The 18,799-nt window shown below is 39.6% G+C and overlaps 1 protein-coding gene across 41 annotated transcripts in view; it reads right to left on the reverse strand.

Annotated features, from left to right (window-relative positions):
* Positions 1-18,799, reverse strand: part of LOC111176411 (actin related protein 3B) — a 289,879-nt gene that overhangs the window by 257,889 nt on the left and 13,191 nt on the right. For 29 of the 41 annotated variants that reach the window (XR_016394224.1, XR_016394223.1, XR_016394226.1 and 26 more), the window contains exons 2-5: positions 15,233-15,288; positions 4,903-4,993; positions 1,372-1,496; positions 591-701 (exon numbers count right to left, since the gene is read on the reverse strand). Coding sequence is in view for 27 of the 41 variants with exons in the window: in XM_089917132.1 (XP_089773258.1) it covers positions 591-701; positions 1,372-1,496; positions 4,903-4,993; positions 15,233-15,288 (383 nt within the window). In the remaining 14 variants the exon portion in view is untranslated. Of the gene's footprint in view, positions 1-590; positions 702-1,273; positions 1,497-4,646; positions 18,796-18,799 lie in introns of those variants that run through there. The other 12 variants (XM_022576823.2, XM_089917135.1, XM_022576938.3 and 9 more) reach the window with 9 other exon arrangements.

Consider the following 18,799-nt stretch of genomic DNA (forward strand, 5'->3'; position numbering starts at 1 on the left):
TCCACCTTCCTTGCTGTTAGAGGCCTGTTTCGGTACCTACCCTCTTGGGGCCAGGTGATCAGACATCGTCCCCTCACCAGCCCAAGGGAGAGAATCTTGATCAATCTAAACCTGTCAAGGTAATTCCATTCCCCTTGCAAGGCACCAGGCTAGGCATGGACGGATGGGGTAAATCTGCTGGGAAGGTTTCTAGGAAAGGGATCCTTAATTCCTAAAAAGTGCTTCTACCTCTGACAGCAAATACACCAAGAGGTGGTAAAGGAACTTGGGCAGCCATCCTGGGGCTTGAGGGGAACCAACACAAGAGGCCAAACTACTGAACTAGACTGGTCCTTGCCTCCGTCCCTGAGCTGCTGAAATAACGAGCCCTGGAGCGGCCTGACTCTGGCCTTTCTGTTTCACGAGATAATAAGTCCCTTTTGGTTTTCAGGCATTTTTGTTGAGCTTTCTGTTATTTGCCCAAAAAGCACCCCCATTCATACAAACAGCTTTAGCAGGCATTAAAAACTCCCCAGGGAAGAACACCTTGGGTTTAAAATCTACGCAACTTGGAATTGACAGGGATATACTCTTCTTAGGTCGTTACTCACCATTAAAAAATAATGGTCCTCAGGCTCAGCTCGAAGGTATTTAAAAATCACTTGTTCCATGAACCTTTCCATCAGATCCCAGTCTTCAATGATTCCGTGTCTTACTGGCCACTAAAGCAAGAGAAACCAAACTACATCAAGCTTCAGTTCACATCGGTGAGAGCACCAGTTTAACAACAGCACTGGCCCGGGAGAGATGGAAGACGGCGAGCTGTTGAACAGTGTTCCCCTGCATGGAGTGAATGTTAATTTATATAAAGAAACAACAGGCACTTTACCAGAACGAGTCCATGACATTACTGTTTATATTCTACTCCACCCATTCCTAAGCAGAAAGAATCGTCTTAACAATGGGGTAACAGATGGAAAAGCAGAGCTAATCTACAATACCATTCGATCTGGAGTTTGGGGAGTGGTTTCTTTTAGAACAAATGTCTAGTTAAATAACTTTAGTGCTTCTTTTTAACTGATCAATCTGCAACTTTCCACATATGACAGGTTAATTAGTCAACCTGCAGGTTTCCACAGGAGCAGACCTTGCTTTCCACATAACCCAGCGGTCCCTGAGTCAACTCTGCATTTGTAAATTCACTTGATTCCCCACATCAAAAATACCCTCATCAAAAACAACAACAAAAAAGCCTCTTTTCAAACATAAGAATAAAATATATTCTACAACTCACAAGTACAGTCTCTACATAAAGCGCCACTTTGCATCACTCATCCTGCGGCTCTGCTCTTGGCCGTGCACTTGCAGAAGCGAATCCCAGCAGGCGTTTACCTTTGTGGCATACGTGGGTTTATCTATGGCTTCGTCCCCTATGAAGAAGTCCAGGTCGTCGACACCCCTCAACACCCTCCTCTGAGCTTGGTCGACCACCTTTGCAGACTCTCTGATGGCAATACCTTAGGAAAAACAATACAAAGAGCCCATCACCATACTCATTCATTTCAATGATCAAGAGAGGATGATAAAATCCCTACGTATGGACAAGTAAATTTTCAATATTACGGTTTTATTTGGAGTCGAGTGTGTTCATAGAAAAGACTCTACCAATGAGTAGGTAAAGTAACACAGAAACAAGTTACCATGTTCCAGCATTATTTTCAGCATGGCACAAAAGAACTCAGCTGGTCTGCTTTTAATGCTGACAAAAGCTACATTACTAAATTTCTCAGTTTCATCTGAAAAAAATTCCTCAAGATAGTAAGTGAAATGCCCATGGAGTATCAAGTAGATTACAAATTTTAAAATACAAAATAGGAGACAAAATTTAAAATATAATACAGAAGAAAAGAGTAAACTGAAAAATGCCTCATGTCATTTTCATGAAACTCTGTCAGATTTAAAACATATTTTTAGTCTTGTTACCAAAAAATAAAACCTGATTTCCCATTAAAAGAAAAACTAAGAGGTTGCTGACTAGTATCTGACAAAAAGAAAAGTACAATAATCAAACAATTGTATTATGTAAAAATATTAATGGTTTTGAAACATTATTTTAATAAGAGCTTAACCTTGATACTTAGGAATATACTTAGTAGTAAATAATCATATGAAACTTAACTCCAGAATTAACATCTAGAAATGTGGAAAGCTTCACAAAGATTCAATTTTCCATTTAAACTCCTAACCCCTGGTTAAACTCTGAGTTCCTAAAAACTACTCTTCATCAAATTTATTCCAAAACAAATACAATCATTTTTAAAGGTAGATTATCTGAAATCCCCAATTTATTACAAATGAAGAATAGCAAGAAAGCTATGGGAGCAAATTTTAATCCTTATTCTCAGAAAGCTATCTTTAAGTAACAGGCTAAAGAGGTGGAAAAAAAAAAAGGACAGAAATCACTTTGCCCATCTCCTTTTCTCACTCCAACTCATTGCCACATTTAGTCTCGAAGCTTTCAAGTTACGAAAGGTGGCACAAATCTAAGGGACAGAATTTCTGCAGGAAATGCTGGTGGCTGAGCCTAGAGAAAGCATCCAGGTCAGAAGCAGTGAGCCCATCAGGGCCATGAGGCTAAGAATGGGGCCAGAAAAGTCTGGAGGGCCAACACTTACTAAGGCAACCTGTGGAAACAAAGACAACCCATCTCTGAACACCAACCATGCCATCCAGTGGCACACTGACACAGAATCATCCGATGCGCCAGTTAGCATTTCAAGGGCCCCTGGAGAGAGGGCTTGCAGCAGACCTCAAAACTCCTCGCAGCGTGGCAGTGCCAGATTCCACCCTCTGGGCAAGACCAAACTTAACTATGCACAAATTTAGAATTAAACTGCCAAGTCAACTTAAAAGACTGTAAAGAGACAAAGACAAAAAGATTCTTCAATTCATGACTTCATTCAAGTTTGCCAAAAATTTGAGGGCAATATATCGAACAAGAGAAAACTCACCACCTTAAAGAAAACAATGCTAACCTTAGTGAGAATGAAGCTACCACGCTCAAAAATTCACCTGACAACAAAGTAAATCTTATCCTTCCCAAAAGAGAGTTGTAAGTACTCTGACCCCAAATCACAGGAGATCTATGTTTTAGTAGCCTTTAGCAGCAGCAGCAGCAACAAACCATAAAGCGTGCTTCTTTTAACTATTACACGGGAGCAACTACAGCCATGAAAGAGAGTAAAGCTTTATAGAGCTTATATTCAAAATCTTTTGTTCATACCTATGAAAAGCAAGATGTGGTCCAAATAGTCCTTGCGAACATGATGGAGAAATGTGTCTAAAGAGTAGCTATCAGTGAGCATCTCTGAGTATTCACGGAGTATACACATGACTCATTGTAGGACACAGATCTAAATCACCCGCAGCTTTCTCCAGCACACCACAGCTTCCTACAGGACCCTGACTCAGGTATAAACAAAGACAACAAGTGTGCGGAGAACATTAAGATGGAAAGGACAACAAATATAACAGATAACAGGATCAGCACCTAAACATTCCAACTGCTTACACACGTGTGGCATCTCCATGCAATGGAATATCATGAGGCCACAAAAAGCAACGCAAGAGTTCACGAAGTGACCCACAACGTTCTCAAAGATGGAGCGTCAGGAGAAAAAAAGCAAGGTGCAAAACGGTGTCCGTGGTATGCCACCACTTAGGTAAAAACACGTCTGTGTATATTTGCCGGTACGTGTCGAGTTACCTCAGGAAGGAGGAAACCAGAAACTGTAGTTGCCATCTAAGAGGGGAAGTGGGTGGTAGAGAGTTAATTTTCGCTGTACATCTTTTTACAGCATTTAATTTGTATGTCACATGAATGTATTACCTATTCAAAGTTAATTCAATTTGGACTTCTGCTTCTGGAAAGATGGAGTAAACATACTTTTCTCTACTCCTCTCACGAAGCACAGCTAGAATCCCTGGACTTTATATTTGAAAGAAACATAAAAATGCTGAGAGGTGAAGAGAAAGCAGCAGACTGGCTAGGGACCTCAGGACCCAAGGAACAACACGCTGGTGACTTCCAGGTTTTCATTTGTTTCATGTGTCCTACACTGGCTGCCAGGGAAGCCAACAACCCAGAAACACCAGTGGGAACAAACAAACACAGTCCCCAAAAGCCTGCTGTCTCCAGCCAAAGGAGGTGAAATGGGCAGTGAAAACATACAACTGCCCGACTCCAATCAAACACGACAGAAAAACAAACCCCCCCACGTGCAGTGTAGACACCACGCAGGAGCCAGGACTCATCCCACCCCTCTGCCTCCACACCGGGGTCCTGCCAGAAGAGGCCCGGTGGAAAGTCAGCACTTCCACCCCTCACCCTTCCGGCGGATGGTACCTGCAGAGGCCTAGTCAGGGGTCTGATCCCCCGCCCACACTCAGCAGCAACATGGAGCCCCTCCCCAAATGAGTGTCAACAAAGGCCAAGAGGAAAACCTGAACTTCAGCCCCAAACTGGCATTAACAAAGGGTATCCCCCTTCCCCTGCTGGAGCGATATCAGAAATGACTTGCCAAAGCATAAGATTTAAATAAGATCTGGAATCTCATAATATAATACCCAAAATGTCCAAGTTTCAATAGAAAAAAAAAAACTCTCACCATAGCAAGAACCAGGAATATCTCAAGTGAAATGAGAAAAGATGATCAATAGATACCAACACTGAGATGACACAGATAATAGAATTACCAAACAAGACTTTAGGAGCCATCATAAAATGCTTCAATGAGCAACTACAAATGCACCTGAAACAAATGAAAAATAAAAGGAAGTCAGCAAAGGAACACAAAGTCACAGCAAAGATAAAAGATATAAAGACAAAACCCACAGAAATTTTAGAACCAGAAAACACAATACCTGAAATTAAAATGTCAATGGATGAGCTCAGCAGCAGAAAACGACAGGGGAAAGTCAATGAACTTGAAGACAGCAACAGAAATAACCCAACCTGAACGACAAAGAGAAAACAGACTGAAAAACGAATGAACAGGGCTTCAGGGACACGTGGGCTGGACAACAGCACATCTAATATTCATGTATTCCGAGTCCCAGATGAGAGGAGGAAGGAGGTAGGGCTGGAAAATCATCCAAAGAAATTACGGTTAAAAATTTGTCAAATTTGGGAATTCCCTGGTGGGCCAGTGGTTAGTACTCTGCGCTTCCACTGCAGGGGACCTGGGTTCGATCCCTGGTTGGGGAACTAAGATCCTGCAAGCTGCGTGGTGAGAAAAAAAAAAAAATTTGGCAAATTTGGCAAAAAAAATAAAATAAACCTATAAATTTAAGGTTGAATAAACTCTAAAGAGGATAAACCCAAAAAAAAATCCAAAAACTAAAGAGCAAAGAAAAAATTCTGAATGCCTCCAGCAAATTTCTCATCAGAAATCAGGTAGCCCAAAAGGAAGTTGCATATTTTCAAGTGTTGCGAGAACTGCCCACTCAGAATCCTATATTCAGCAAAATTTCCTTCAAAAATGAGGAGCAAATCTAGACATTCTCAGATGAACAAAAACTAACAGAATTTGTCACCAACATATCTACTCTAAAAGACTGGCTAAAGAAAGTTCTCTAAACAGAGAGGAAATGATAAAAGAAGGAATCCTGGAACATCAGGAAGGAAGGAAGAACAAGAGCAAAAATATGGAAATTACACTTACTTTCCTTCTCCTCTTGTGTTTGCTAAATTATGTTTGGCAGTTAAAGCAAAAATTATAATGCTAATGTGCTTCTCAACGTATAACCTCAATTAAAACAGAAAGGGAGGAGGGTAAAGGGACATAAAGGGAGATAAGGTTTCTACATGTCACTGAGACTGGTAAATGCCGACACCACAGACTAAGAAAAGCTATGTACATATAAGATAATAACTAGACCAGCCACTTAAAAAGCTACACAGAGAGAAGCACTCAAAACACCAGATATGGGACTTCCCTGGTGGGCCGGTGGTTGGGACTCTGCACTCCCAATGCAGGGGGCCTGGGTTCGATCCCTGGTCAGGGAACTAGATTCCCACGTGCTGCAACTAAAAGCCTGTATGCCACAACAAAGATCCTGCGTGCCACAGCTAAGACCCAGCTCAACCTAAATAATAAATAAATAAATAAATAAGACACCACAGGTAACTCAAAATGAAATTCTAAAACATACTCAAGTAATCCACAGGAAGTTAGGTAAAACAAAACAAAGAAATGAAAAACAGAAAGAACAAACAGAAAAAGAACTAATCAATAATCACAATAAATGGAACAGTCTAAACACACCAGTTAAAAGACAGATATTGGTAGAGTGGATTAAAAAAACATGACTGAACTCTACATTGTCTACGAGAAACTCTCTTCAAATATAACAATATACGGGCACACCTGGTTTTACTGTGTTTTGCTTTTATTTAGTCTTTTTTTACAAATTGAAGGTTTCTGGCAACCCTGAGCCGAGCACGTCTACTGGTGCCACTTTTCCAACAGCATTTGCCCACTTCATGTCTCTGTGCCATATTTTGGTAATTCTCACTATATTTCAAACTTTTTCATCATTATTATATTTGTTAAGGGGATCTGTGATCAGTGATCTTTGATGTTACTACTATGACTTGCTGAAGGCTCAGATGATTGTTAGCATTTTTTAGCAGTGTTTTTTAATTAAGGTACATACACTGTTTTTTTAGACATATGCTATTGCACACTTAACAGATGGCAGTACAGTGTAAACATAACTTTAAAATCGACTGGGAAACCAAAATTTCGTGTAACTCGCTTTATTGTGATATTCACTTTATTGCAGTGGTCTAGAACCAAACCCACAACATCTCCAAGGTATGCCTGTATGTAGGTTAAAACTAGAAAGATGGAAAAAGATACTCCACAAAAATATTAATCAAAAAAAGTATGAGTGGCCATACTGCTATCAGAAAACGTACACTTTACAGCAAAGAAAATTGCCACTGATAGAAAGGGACATTAAAGAGCAATAGTCAATCTGTCAAGACAGAGCACTCCTAAATGTGTATGTACCAAAGAATGCTGCAAAATATGAAACAAAAACTCAAAGGAGAAAAAGACAAGTCCACAATTATAGATATAGACTCTACCTCTCTCTCAACTAGTGATGGAACAAGTAGAGAGAAAATCAGCAAGGATACAGAAGAACTCAACACCATCAACCTACAGGATCCAACCGACATGAAGAGAACATTCCACCCAACAAGAGCAGAACACACATTGTTTTCAAGTGCACATGGGACCAAAATAAATCTAATACTGGACCATAAAACGAACCTCAACAAGTTTAAAAGAATTAAAACCATAAAAGTGTGCTTTCTGACTACAATGGAATTAACTCAGAAATCAATAACAGAAAGATAATGAGAAAATCCCCCAAATACTTGGAAACTAAACAACATAGTTCTGAATAATCTATGCATCAAAGAGGAAGTCTCAGGGAAACTAAAAACTGCATGAACAGAATGAAAATTAAAATACAAAATATTAAAATGTGTGGGACACAGCTAAAGCAGTGCTAAGAAGGAAATTTTTAACACTACATGCTTACATTAGAAAAAAGAAGAAGTCTCAAATCAAAATCTAAGTTCCCACCTTAAGAACCGAGAAGAGTAAAATAAACCCAAAGCAAGAAGATGGAAGGAAATAAAGAGCAGAAATTAATGAAATTTGAAACAGAAAAATAGAGGAAAATCAATGAATCAAAAAGCTGATTCATCAAAAGTTAAAACTTTTGCTCTGCAAAAGACCCTGTGAAGAGGATGAAAAGACAAGCTAAATGATGGGAGAAATTACTTGCAAACCACATATCTGACAAACGACTCATATCTAGTATATACAAAGAACCCTGAAAACTTAACAGTAAAAATACAAACAACACTATTAAAAAATGAGCAAAAGACACGAAGAGACATTTCAAAGATGATATTCAGATGGCATATAAGCACATAAAAAGATGTTTGCCATCACTGGCCGTTAGGGAAGCGAAAATAAGGAGGAGAATGAGACATCACTGCATACTTACTGGAACAGATGAAGTAAACCAGTGACAATGGCAAACGCTGTCAAGGTGAAGCTGGCTCTCTCATACATAGCTGGTGGGAGTGCAAAATGACACAGCCACTGTGGAAAGCACTCTGGTAGTTACTGAAAAACACTAAACACAAACGTGCCATACAACTTGTGCTATGCACAGGATTTATCCAGAGAAATGAAAAATTATGTCCACACAAAGACCTGTACACAACTGTTCATAGCAGCTATATTTGTAATAGCTAAAACCTGGAAATAACCAAGATGCCCCTCAAAAGAAGAATGTTTAAACATCTGTGGTACACATCCACACACTGGAATAATACCACTCAGCAATAAAAAGGGACAATCTACTGATACATGCAACAACCTGGATGGCACCCAAGGGCTTTATGCCAAATGAGCAAGCTAATCTCAAAAGGACACATATACTGTATTACTCCATCTCTATAACATCCTCTAAACAGCAAAATTATGGAGACGGAAACAGATTAGTGGTGGTCAGTGGGCAAGGACGGTGGAGGGGAGGGATATACGTGTAATTATAAAGAAATAACATGGGAAATAACACGTGTAATTATAAAATAATAATACGTGTAATTATAAAGAAATAACACAACATCTTTGTGGTGATGAAATAGTTCTATATCCTGACTGCAGTGGTGGTTACAGGCATCTACACATGGGATAAAATGACAGAGAACTGCACTTACACTGTTCCAATGTCAAACTCCTGGTTTTGATATTGTACTATGATTGTGTAAGATGTAACCTTTGGAGGGAACAGGAAAAAGGGTACACAGAACCTCTCTAAACTCTCTTTACAACTTCCTGTGACTCTATATTTCAAAATAAATATTTTAAACACAAATAAAATATAGTTGTAAGGTATGTATGAGCTTGTAAATTATTTAAACAAATTAAAAAATAAAGCACCTCAGTTAGCTATAATGATGAATCAAAACTAAGAAGATTAAACTTAAAGAACAATGTAAAAGTTCTGCAGATCAAAAAAATATATATATGGGTATAGAATGTGTATAACCAGAAGACACAGGCTATTCTCCAAGTGCTAAAAAGTCATCGGAAGGCAATCTAAGGAAGATTATCAGGGAGAGTATATCTAAGGAAGAATACACCTAAAGATTTAGATAAAAATTCTATATCTCAAGAACACTTGCTACAGCAGTTGACAGACAACAGTAATTATTTTTTAACATTTATTTATTTGTTTGTTTATTTGTTTGTTTGGCTGTGCCAGGTCTTAGTTGCGGCACACAGGATCTTTGTTGCTGCATGTGGGATCTTCGTTGCGGCATGCGGGATCTTTAGATGTGGCATGCGGGATCTTTTAGTTGCAGCATATGGGAACTTTAGTTGCAGCATGCAAACTCTGAGTTGCGGCATGTGGGATCTAGTTCCCTGACCAAGGATCAAACCCGGGCCCCCTGCATTGGGAGAGCAGAGCCTTAGCCACTGGACCACTAGGGAAATCCCAACAACAGTAATTTTTAAAATAAAAATATCCAGTATATTTCTCAGAAGAATGTCAAACATTTTACTAAACCTTCAAACAATAATTCCTAACTTATATAAACTATTCCAAAGAACAAAAAAGAAAGCTAACAACCTCATTTCATAAAGCCGGTATAATTTTGATGTACAAACCAAACAAAACCGGTACAAAATAAAGAAAATTATAGACTAATCTCACTTTTGAACATTGATAGAAAAATCCCAAATAATAATTTGCAAATACAATTGAGCATGTACTTGATATTTCATAACCAAGTAGGCTTTATCTCAAGAATAAAATAAGACTGTTCAACATTTGAAAAATATACCAATGTAATTCATATTTGGAGCCTAAATGTCAAAACCACATAATCATCTCAAGAGATACACAAAAAGCCTTAAATGTCAACATCTATTCATAATTTTTTTAAAAATTTTAAAAACCTCTTAGTAAACTAGGGATACAAGGGCACTGTATTAACCTGAAAAAGCATTTCCACAAAAACCTACAGCAATCACTAGTGAAACAGTAAAATCATTCTTTTTAAAATCAGAAAGACAAAAGCACCAGCTATCCCAGTTCTAGTCACTGATAGAAGTTCTAGCCAGTGCAGCAGGATCAAGGAAAAAAATATGAAGTATTGGGGTTGGAAGAGACAAAATAACCATTATTTGCAGTTAATACAATAGCTTGCATAGAAAACTTAAGAGAACCTGCAAGCTATTCGAACAAATAAGACAGGGCAGCAGGACTGTTGGATTCAAAAACAACTTTAAAAATTCAGCAGCATTCCTACTATGGTGGCGACAATTAGAAAATTTAATTTAAAAAAAATTCACAACAGCAAAAAACCATAAAGGTACCTAAAAATAAATATGGCAAAAGGTATGTATGAGCTTTTTAAAGAATACTGAAAAACATTACTGAAAAACATAAGAAACATGAATAAACAATAAAACATATATACCATATTCCTGGATAGAAAAATTCAATTCATAAAGATATCAAATTTTTTAAAATATTTATTTATTTAGGCTGCGCCGTGTCTTCGTTGCAGCATGCGGGATCTTCGTTGCGGCATGCAGGATCTTTAGTTGCTGCATGCATGCGGGATCTAGTTCCCTGACCAGGGATCGAACTCAGGCACCCTGCATTGGGAGTGTGGAGTCTTACCCACTGGACCATCATGGAAGCCCCAAGATATCAAGTTTTTCCCAAATTAATCTACAAATTCAATGTGTCTCTAATCAAAATCCCATCATAATTTTTCACTGACCTTAAACTGATTCTAAAATTTATGATAAAGAGTAAGGGCCTAAGAATAGCCAAAGATACTCTGAAAAAGAAAAAGGAGAAGGAACCAGACCTACCGGATATAAAGAGACATGCCTAAGTAATAGTATTTAATACAGTATGAATTTGCAACAGAAAAACACCATAAATATTCCCAACCATATACAGTGCCTCAATATGATTGAAGAGGCACCCTCCAATAAGTGGTGCTGGGGCAACTGGCCTTCCATTTGGAAAACAATTAAATTAACTCTCTCTCCCACACCATAAAAAAAAAACTTTTTTTCTTAGAAGAATATTCAGACAGTCTTTATGACTTCAGACTATAAATGCATTTTTTTAATAGAAACAAATTATAAAAAAGGTAAGACTGCAAAACTGAACTACATGAAACTTTTAAACTTCTGGGATTAAAAAATAATTTTAAAGACATCTTAAAATAGGAGAAGAGGGACTTCCCTGGTGGCGCAGTTGTTAAGAATGCCCCTGCCAATGCAGGGGACACAGGTTTGAGCCCTGGTCCGGGAAGATCCCACATGCCGCGGAGCAGCTAAGCCCGTGCATCACAACTACTGAGCCAGCGTTCTACAGCCCAGAGACACAACTACCGAGCCCACGTGCCACAACGACTGAAGCCTGCACACCTAGAGCCTGTGCTCCGTAACAAGAGAAGCCACTGCAATGAGAAGCCCGCGCACCGCAACGAAGAGTAGCCCCCGCTCGCCACAACTAGAGAAAGCCCACGCACAGCAACGAAGACCCAACACAGCCAACAATAAATTAATTAATTATAAATAAATAAATAAAATAGAAGAGGATATTTACAAGACATTAGTATTCAAAGTATACACAGAGTTTCTGTAACTCCATAAAAAAGACAAAAAAAATGCAACAGAAAAATGGGCAAATACACAGACAATGAAAGGTGCTCAACCTTCCTAGTAATCAGAGAAATGCAGACTTATAAAATAAGACATCATTTTACATTCATTAGACTGGCAAAAATTTAAGTCAAATAAGATCAACTGTCGTCAAGGATGTGCAGAATCAGAAACTCCCATCCACTACTGATGGGCATTTAAATCAGTCCAGGCGCTTGGAAAAGCCGTTTGGCAATATCTGACAAGGCTGAAGAGGTGCATACCTGAGTGATGAAACAACCCCATTTCTCATGTTTTCTCTTGGGAAACTAGCACATGTGGCTAAGAAGATACTTACTGTATCATTTTGTACAACAGAGAAAAAACTGGAAAATGCCCAAATGTAGATTCATGTATTAGATTTTTGATCCAGATCCGTATATAGCAACACTGATACATCTTAAAAACAAAATATTGAGGATTTAAAAAAAAACAATGCAGAAAGTTATTTATAGTATAATTATCATTTTTGAAATGTTTAAATTCACAAAATACTACATACTGTCATTGTATCCTGCATCTGTAACAAAAGGATGAAGCGTGGACTGAATACAGCTAATGTCCAGCAAAGGAGGGAGAGCGGGGAAGGACTGGAGGAGAGGAAAGGGGGCTGGCACTCACACGGATGTATGCCTGTATTACGTACTTACAAGATGCAATTGTGTTAACATTCGTTCATTCTGGGTGGTAGGTAAATGGGTCTTTGTTATATTATCTTTCTTTCTTTCTTTCTTTCTTTTGTTTTCCAAAATAAAGATTTAAAAGACATTCAGAAACAAAAGCATCTCTGGGCTCAATCCCTGTCTCCTGTCTAGACCTTTCCCCAGAGCATCAAACCTTTTACCCAGTTGCCTACAGGACGTTTACACCTGAACTCTTCAAACATCAACTGTCTAAAATGTACTTACTTTCTCCTGACCCCTCCCACATCCTCTTTCTATGGATGTGATCACCACACATACACTCGTCTGCCTGAAACTTTTCAATGACTCTCAACTTTCTCCAACAACTTAAAGGAAAAAAAAAAAATAGGTAGAGAAAACCTTTCTTCAAACAATCAAGCAAATTCTGCACAGAAGCTCAAATAAATAAGATACAGGCAAGGCTGCCCTGGTGGACCAGGACAGGGCCCGGCGACTCTCTAGCCTGGGGCAAGGTCCCTGAGGGAGCCTGGGAAACAATGCGAAGGTTCCCCATTTGCAAAATAAAATGACAATTCCTTAAGATACAAGTGCTGGCACTTCTCCACGTTCCCAGCCTGCTCTCCCACCACCCTCTGCCTGGGGGGTGCCTCCCCTCTGTGCCCACCAGAACCAGAAAGGCCCTGTCCTGGCACTCTCCACACAGCCACACACGTACAGACAAGCTCCCTTCTCTCTTTGGAAGCCACTTTGCATCTTGAACTTCACCTTGTGAACAGAGCCTCTGTAACGACAAACAGGGTTCAGTTGCCAGGACTGAGAGCGCAGCAGGCCTGCTGCCCAAGGTACCCGAGGTCCTCTGCCCACCTGTCCCAACGCACTCCCTTCTGTGCCCCACGGCTTCTCTAACTCTTGCAACAAATTCAGCCAAGGGTATAACTCTTCCTTTACTCCTGCCTCCTTGACCTTTTTCTTTCTAGCTTCCACCACTGCTGTTCTCAGCACCAACGTGAGAGCTGCCGCGCCTGCTGACAGTGAATGGAATCCTGCTAATAGCTGACTTCAATCCCCTCTCTGTTAATGATGACCGGTGAAGTGGTGCAGCCAACTGAATGCTGCCGACAACTGTATTAAAGCAAGAGGTGCAAGGTAATCCTCTTAGAGCTGCTGCACTTCACAAGGTTAAAACTAATCTGCTTTGAAAAATCAGAAAGTCCAATTCCAATTTACCAATTCAGCATGGAATGATCCAGTTCTCTGGCATTCACAATATAAAATTCACAGAAGACTGATCTATCCTACAGAATGCCAATTGTTATGGACTGAACTGTGTCCCCTCAAAATTCCTATGTTGAAGCCCTAACCCGCAATGTGACTGTATTTGGAGATGGGACCTCTCAGGTTAAATGAGGTCATAAGGGTAGAGCCTCAGTTCCACAGGACTGGGGTCCTTATAAGAAGAGGAAGAGATACCAGAGGTCTCTCTCTCAGCCATGCACACACACAAGAAAAGGCCATGTGAGGACACAGTGAGAAGGCACCATCCACAAGCCAAGGAGAGAGGCCTCACCAGAAACCAACCCTGACGGCACCTTGATCTTGGACTTCAAGCTTCTATTCTGTGATAAAATTAATGTCTGTTGGTTAAGACATCCAGTCTACGGTATTTTGTTATGGCAGCCCTACCAGACTAATACAACAAACCATGAATTTAAAATGAGGACCAGCAGACAAAGCGTGCCTATTGTCAAGGACACCCCATCATAGTAACCAAGTATTTAGACCTAGAAAATCAAGTTCATGATCAGTTATCCAGCAAGCAAGGACCTGGAATGAGGTGAGTTAAATGTTCTCAAGGAATGAGGGCGCACTTTCTAGCAATCTGAATACCCGTATCCACCAGAAAGGCTTTGGTCTCCCTTGAACAAATACTAAGAACTCAGCTCCTTCCCCGTCGCTCTGCGAGGCTACTCACGCTCTACCGGGGTCAAACAGCCTGTTGCTCAGAAGTCCCTGCGCCCACGACAGCTTACAGTTTCTAAGATCGTGACTTATCTTACAAGGGCTACATTTAGGAGGCAGAACTTCACTCCACTCTTGACTGACATACCTGCCTCTTTGGTAAACGGTCTCCAAAAAATAACCCGGAAGTTAAACAGTTTCAGAGAAGAATTCTACCCTGTGGACAACCAACCTGACCTTGGGGTCTCCTGTGAATAAAGACTGGGCAGGATGCACTCTGGCCAAAATGTGGACGTTTCTTCCCTTATTATGCTCTACTGACTAACATTTAAACAAAAACAGAACACTTCAGAACCTAATAAAACAGGCCTCTCCTTTCAAAAAAAAAATATATACCTTTCAATAAAGCGAATAGTGTAATACAATAGATAGTCCACCAAAGTGCTAAGTTAATAAAACTGTACTTACTTAAAATTACAAATTAACCTTAAGGAACCACATATACGTCTTTTAAGTAGCTGAGACATGTATGACTGAATGAAGGCCTCTGCCAACCACCCAAGCTGAAACTCCAATGACTGCGACAAAGGACTGTATCAGAAGAGAATCAAAGGACTAGAAAGTTGGGAGGGTTTAGGTGACAGCTACGGCCGATAGCAATACTCAGCAGCCAGATGGCAACATAAATAACTCCCCAGTAACCAGAGCAATCATCTAAAAGAAGACGGCAAGTAAATTCATATACCGTGAAAAACAGAATTAGAATGTTTAGAACAATTATAAGAAACACAATCCTTTATAAACCGAGGGTGGAGCTTTACTTACATGAAGGAATAATGAACTGTGGCTCAGTGTTGCCTGCGTAGCCAAGCTTGGTATACCTAAAAGCACAAAGTCATCAACACATGTTTAGATAATAATACTCTCCTCTATATCCCATTAATGTCTTTTATTATAAGCTCTCCAAGTCCTAAAATATCAAGACTGAAAATACACCCGTGAAATTAAAGAAAAAAAAAAAACAACCTCGTGATGACTAAGAATCAAATGCTAATTTCAGATAAGCAAGCAGTTACAAAAACAAAATATTATGCCTGTTTCTACTGGAAAAATTCATATATTAACACATGAATTACACTTGTGTATCCCTAATAATTTTAAGGTGCTTTTATATTCTTTTAATCTTTACAAAAATCCTACAAAGGAAGTAAATATTATCCCTGTTTTGCAGATGAGAAAACTGAGGCCCTGAGAAGTTCATTAAGCTGCCCAGAGCCAAACAGCTAGTAAACAGAAAAAGAACCCAAATCTAAATATGCAGGCTCTAATTCCAGAGCTGCCTCTCAAAAAAATGTACTTACTTCCCAAACTTCATGAACTTTGGGGGGGGGTTAGGGAATTCCATAATTTTCTTAAAGTGTCATGGCACATGTCTAGAAGAGCTACTGCCAGGTACTGAGAGTATCCGACAGAAGCAGCTCTCTATCATCTCATTTCAGAACGAGCCCATCTTCTGTCAAGATACTCTTTATGATGGATTCCAAAAGTCTTAACTAAAATGAATGCCAAAATACTACCATCTGTTCCAAAAGCATTTGCTTATCTCCTAAATTAAAAAAAAAAAAAAAGTGGGGTGGGGACCACCCCCCGGAACCATCTGCTGGAAATGTGACCCTGGAAAGACTCCTGAGTACCCCCCTTCTCAGCAGGCCCTCTGTACCAAGCGGTCAGGTCGAGACAAGGAGCCATCATTCTGCAGTAATGCTCCCAAGGAATAAAAACACTTCCTAGCAGTGCTGAAAGCAACTTTATTAATTCATGCTATTTTACAAATTATTTCAAGATGCTTGATACTAAATTTTTTGATGTAATTAATACATTCCAAGTTCTAATAAATTAATTTTATGATTTTTAAATGTATTTTAACCGTATGTTAATTTTACTATTTTTGAACACACATTAAATAAATAAGGTTTAGGGAGACAAAAAAAGCAAGTCAGGGCCACTTAAATCATGCCTTACTGCTCAGTCTCCAAGGAACTAAGGTCTTGGTGTCACAAGAGTTTGGGCAAGGCCAGGCCCTGAGACCCGTCAGGCCCAAGAAGGAGTTTATAAAAGGCAAGACCCATCTGAGGGCACTCCCAAGTTCTACCGAAGCACACAAACCAAGTGGACCCACAAGTCCTCGACTCCAGGGCTCGCCAGACCCAAAAGCAGAGTTGAAGCCAACCCAGAGCCCAGGGGAGGCAATATATACTGAACTTTAAGAATCCCGGATCATCTTCAACTGAACCATTTTTCTGGAAGTAAATTCCAAATAACAAATATAAACGAAGTGAATGACTGACCCAAGGCTAAAGAAGTCCAGAGAAGCTAACAAGCAGGCCAGAAATCACTAGAATCACTGCACTGCACCTAAGTCTGTGCTTTTAACAGGGGCCACTTCGCTCACCAGCCACACCACCCACCTCGTACTTAAAGAAGCCCACCTTCCCACACTGTTAGATTATAAATTGCAGGATGACCAGAACAGGGGCCTTCTTTTTTTTTTTTTTTTTTTTTGCGGTACGTGGGCCTCTCACTGTTGTGGCCTCTCCCGTTGCGGAGCACAGGCTCCGGACGCGCAGGCTCAGCAGCCATGGCTCACAGGCCCAGCCGCTCCGCGGCATGTGGGATCTTCCCGGACCGGGGCACGAACCCGTGTCCCCTGCATCGGCAGGCGGGCTCTCAACCACTGCGCCACCAGGGAAGCCCCAGGGTCCTTCTTCTTGATTTTATCTCCACCCTGGCACAGTCCTGGCTGTGGCAGACACTCCATAAGTATCTGCTGAAAGAGTTCTTACCAGGTGTAAGAAAAGGCAATCACTGGCAAACTGCTGGGGAAGGAACCAGTGTTTGAAAGGGAGGGATGCTGACAGTCAGAAAAACAATTTGATGGGACAAGAAAAGATCAAAGACAATTGTCTAATACAACCTCTCACACTTGGTTTTGTCTAATAGGGTTATTTCAAAAAAAAAAAAAAAACCTGAACCAAATATTAATACTACTGACCCTCTGAACAACACACGTTTGAACTGCACAGGCCCACTTATGTGTGGATTTTTTTCCAACAAATATACAAAAATATATGTGTACAAGATCGTGTGCAAGACTTACACTGAACTGGATAGCCTATCCTTACACAGGCACAAGGTTAGGTGATATATAATATAAAATTAATAAATGAATCAACTATATACTTCAATAAAAAAGTAAAATGAAAAAATAAAATAAAATTAATAATGTGTTCATTTTCTTACTTTGCTTTCATAGAGTTACATTATAGTATGCCTCCCTCTCTCTCTCTCTCTCTCTCTCTCTCTCTCCAGTACTTGGAGAGCCTGCAGATCAGTCTATCATCACAGGTAAGTGGTGGTGTTTAAAATGCAACAATGTTTCCAAAACTGTATTATGAATATGACTGTAATACTGTTTACCATAAAAATTCTATAACAATTCATCCATCAGTGTATAGGTGGGCTACCGAGAAGCAGATGTATCAATTACACTAGGTTTCCATCATACTGCTGCCTCTTTGTTATTAATGCTTGAAATGCACTGTAAATAAATATGAATTCCTTTTTCACATTTTCTTTCCATTTTTGATGTCTAGTGTTAGTAACACATACAACATCTACAGTGTTTTGTATCATACTGATGTAGGTACTGAGAGATGATTCATCTTGTAAACAGGTGATGTAAACTTGTGGTACCAATAAACACAGTACAGTGCCGTAAATGTATTTTCTCTTATGATTTTCTTCTCTCTAACTTACTTTAAGAATATAGCATATAATACATAAAACAAAATGTGTGTTAATCGACTGTTTATGTTGTCAGTAAGGTCAACAGTAGGCTATTAGTCGTTGTTTTGAGAGAGTCAAACGTTATACACGAATTTTCAACTGTGGGGCGGGGGGATCAGTGCCCCTAGCCCCACTGTTGTTCAAGGGTCAACTGTATAGAAAAATGCTAACCTTTATTAAAATTAGGCGCTAAGTATCATTCATGTCCGTCATATTACTTTTAGTATTTCTGAAAGGCAACAGAGTGTATTGCATTGGTTGTGACCATGCACTTTGGCACCAGGCTGCCAAAGTTCAAATCCCAGCTCTGTTATTTGCCAAATGTGTAACTATCTGTACCTCAGTTTCTCCGTCTGTTAAAAGGAGGATCATAATACAACCTACCCCTAGGATTAGTGAGTTAATATATCAAAAAGATAAACAGAACGAGCACTACAACAGTGCTAGCTATATGTTTCAGTTATTTTTTACTATTATTTTTCTGTATCTTTGAAATATTTCCTAATTTAAATTTTTGGGGAAAAATTTTAATTAATTTATTTATTT

The sequence above is a fragment of the Delphinapterus leucas genome, chromosome 9 (assembly GCF_059928025.1).
Source record: "Delphinapterus leucas isolate spDelLeu-1000000601 "Yukka" chromosome 9, BTC_Dleu_Yukka2, whole genome shotgun sequence".
In the NCBI taxonomy this organism is placed as follows: Eukaryota; Metazoa; Chordata; class Mammalia; order Artiodactyla; family Monodontidae; genus Delphinapterus; species Delphinapterus leucas.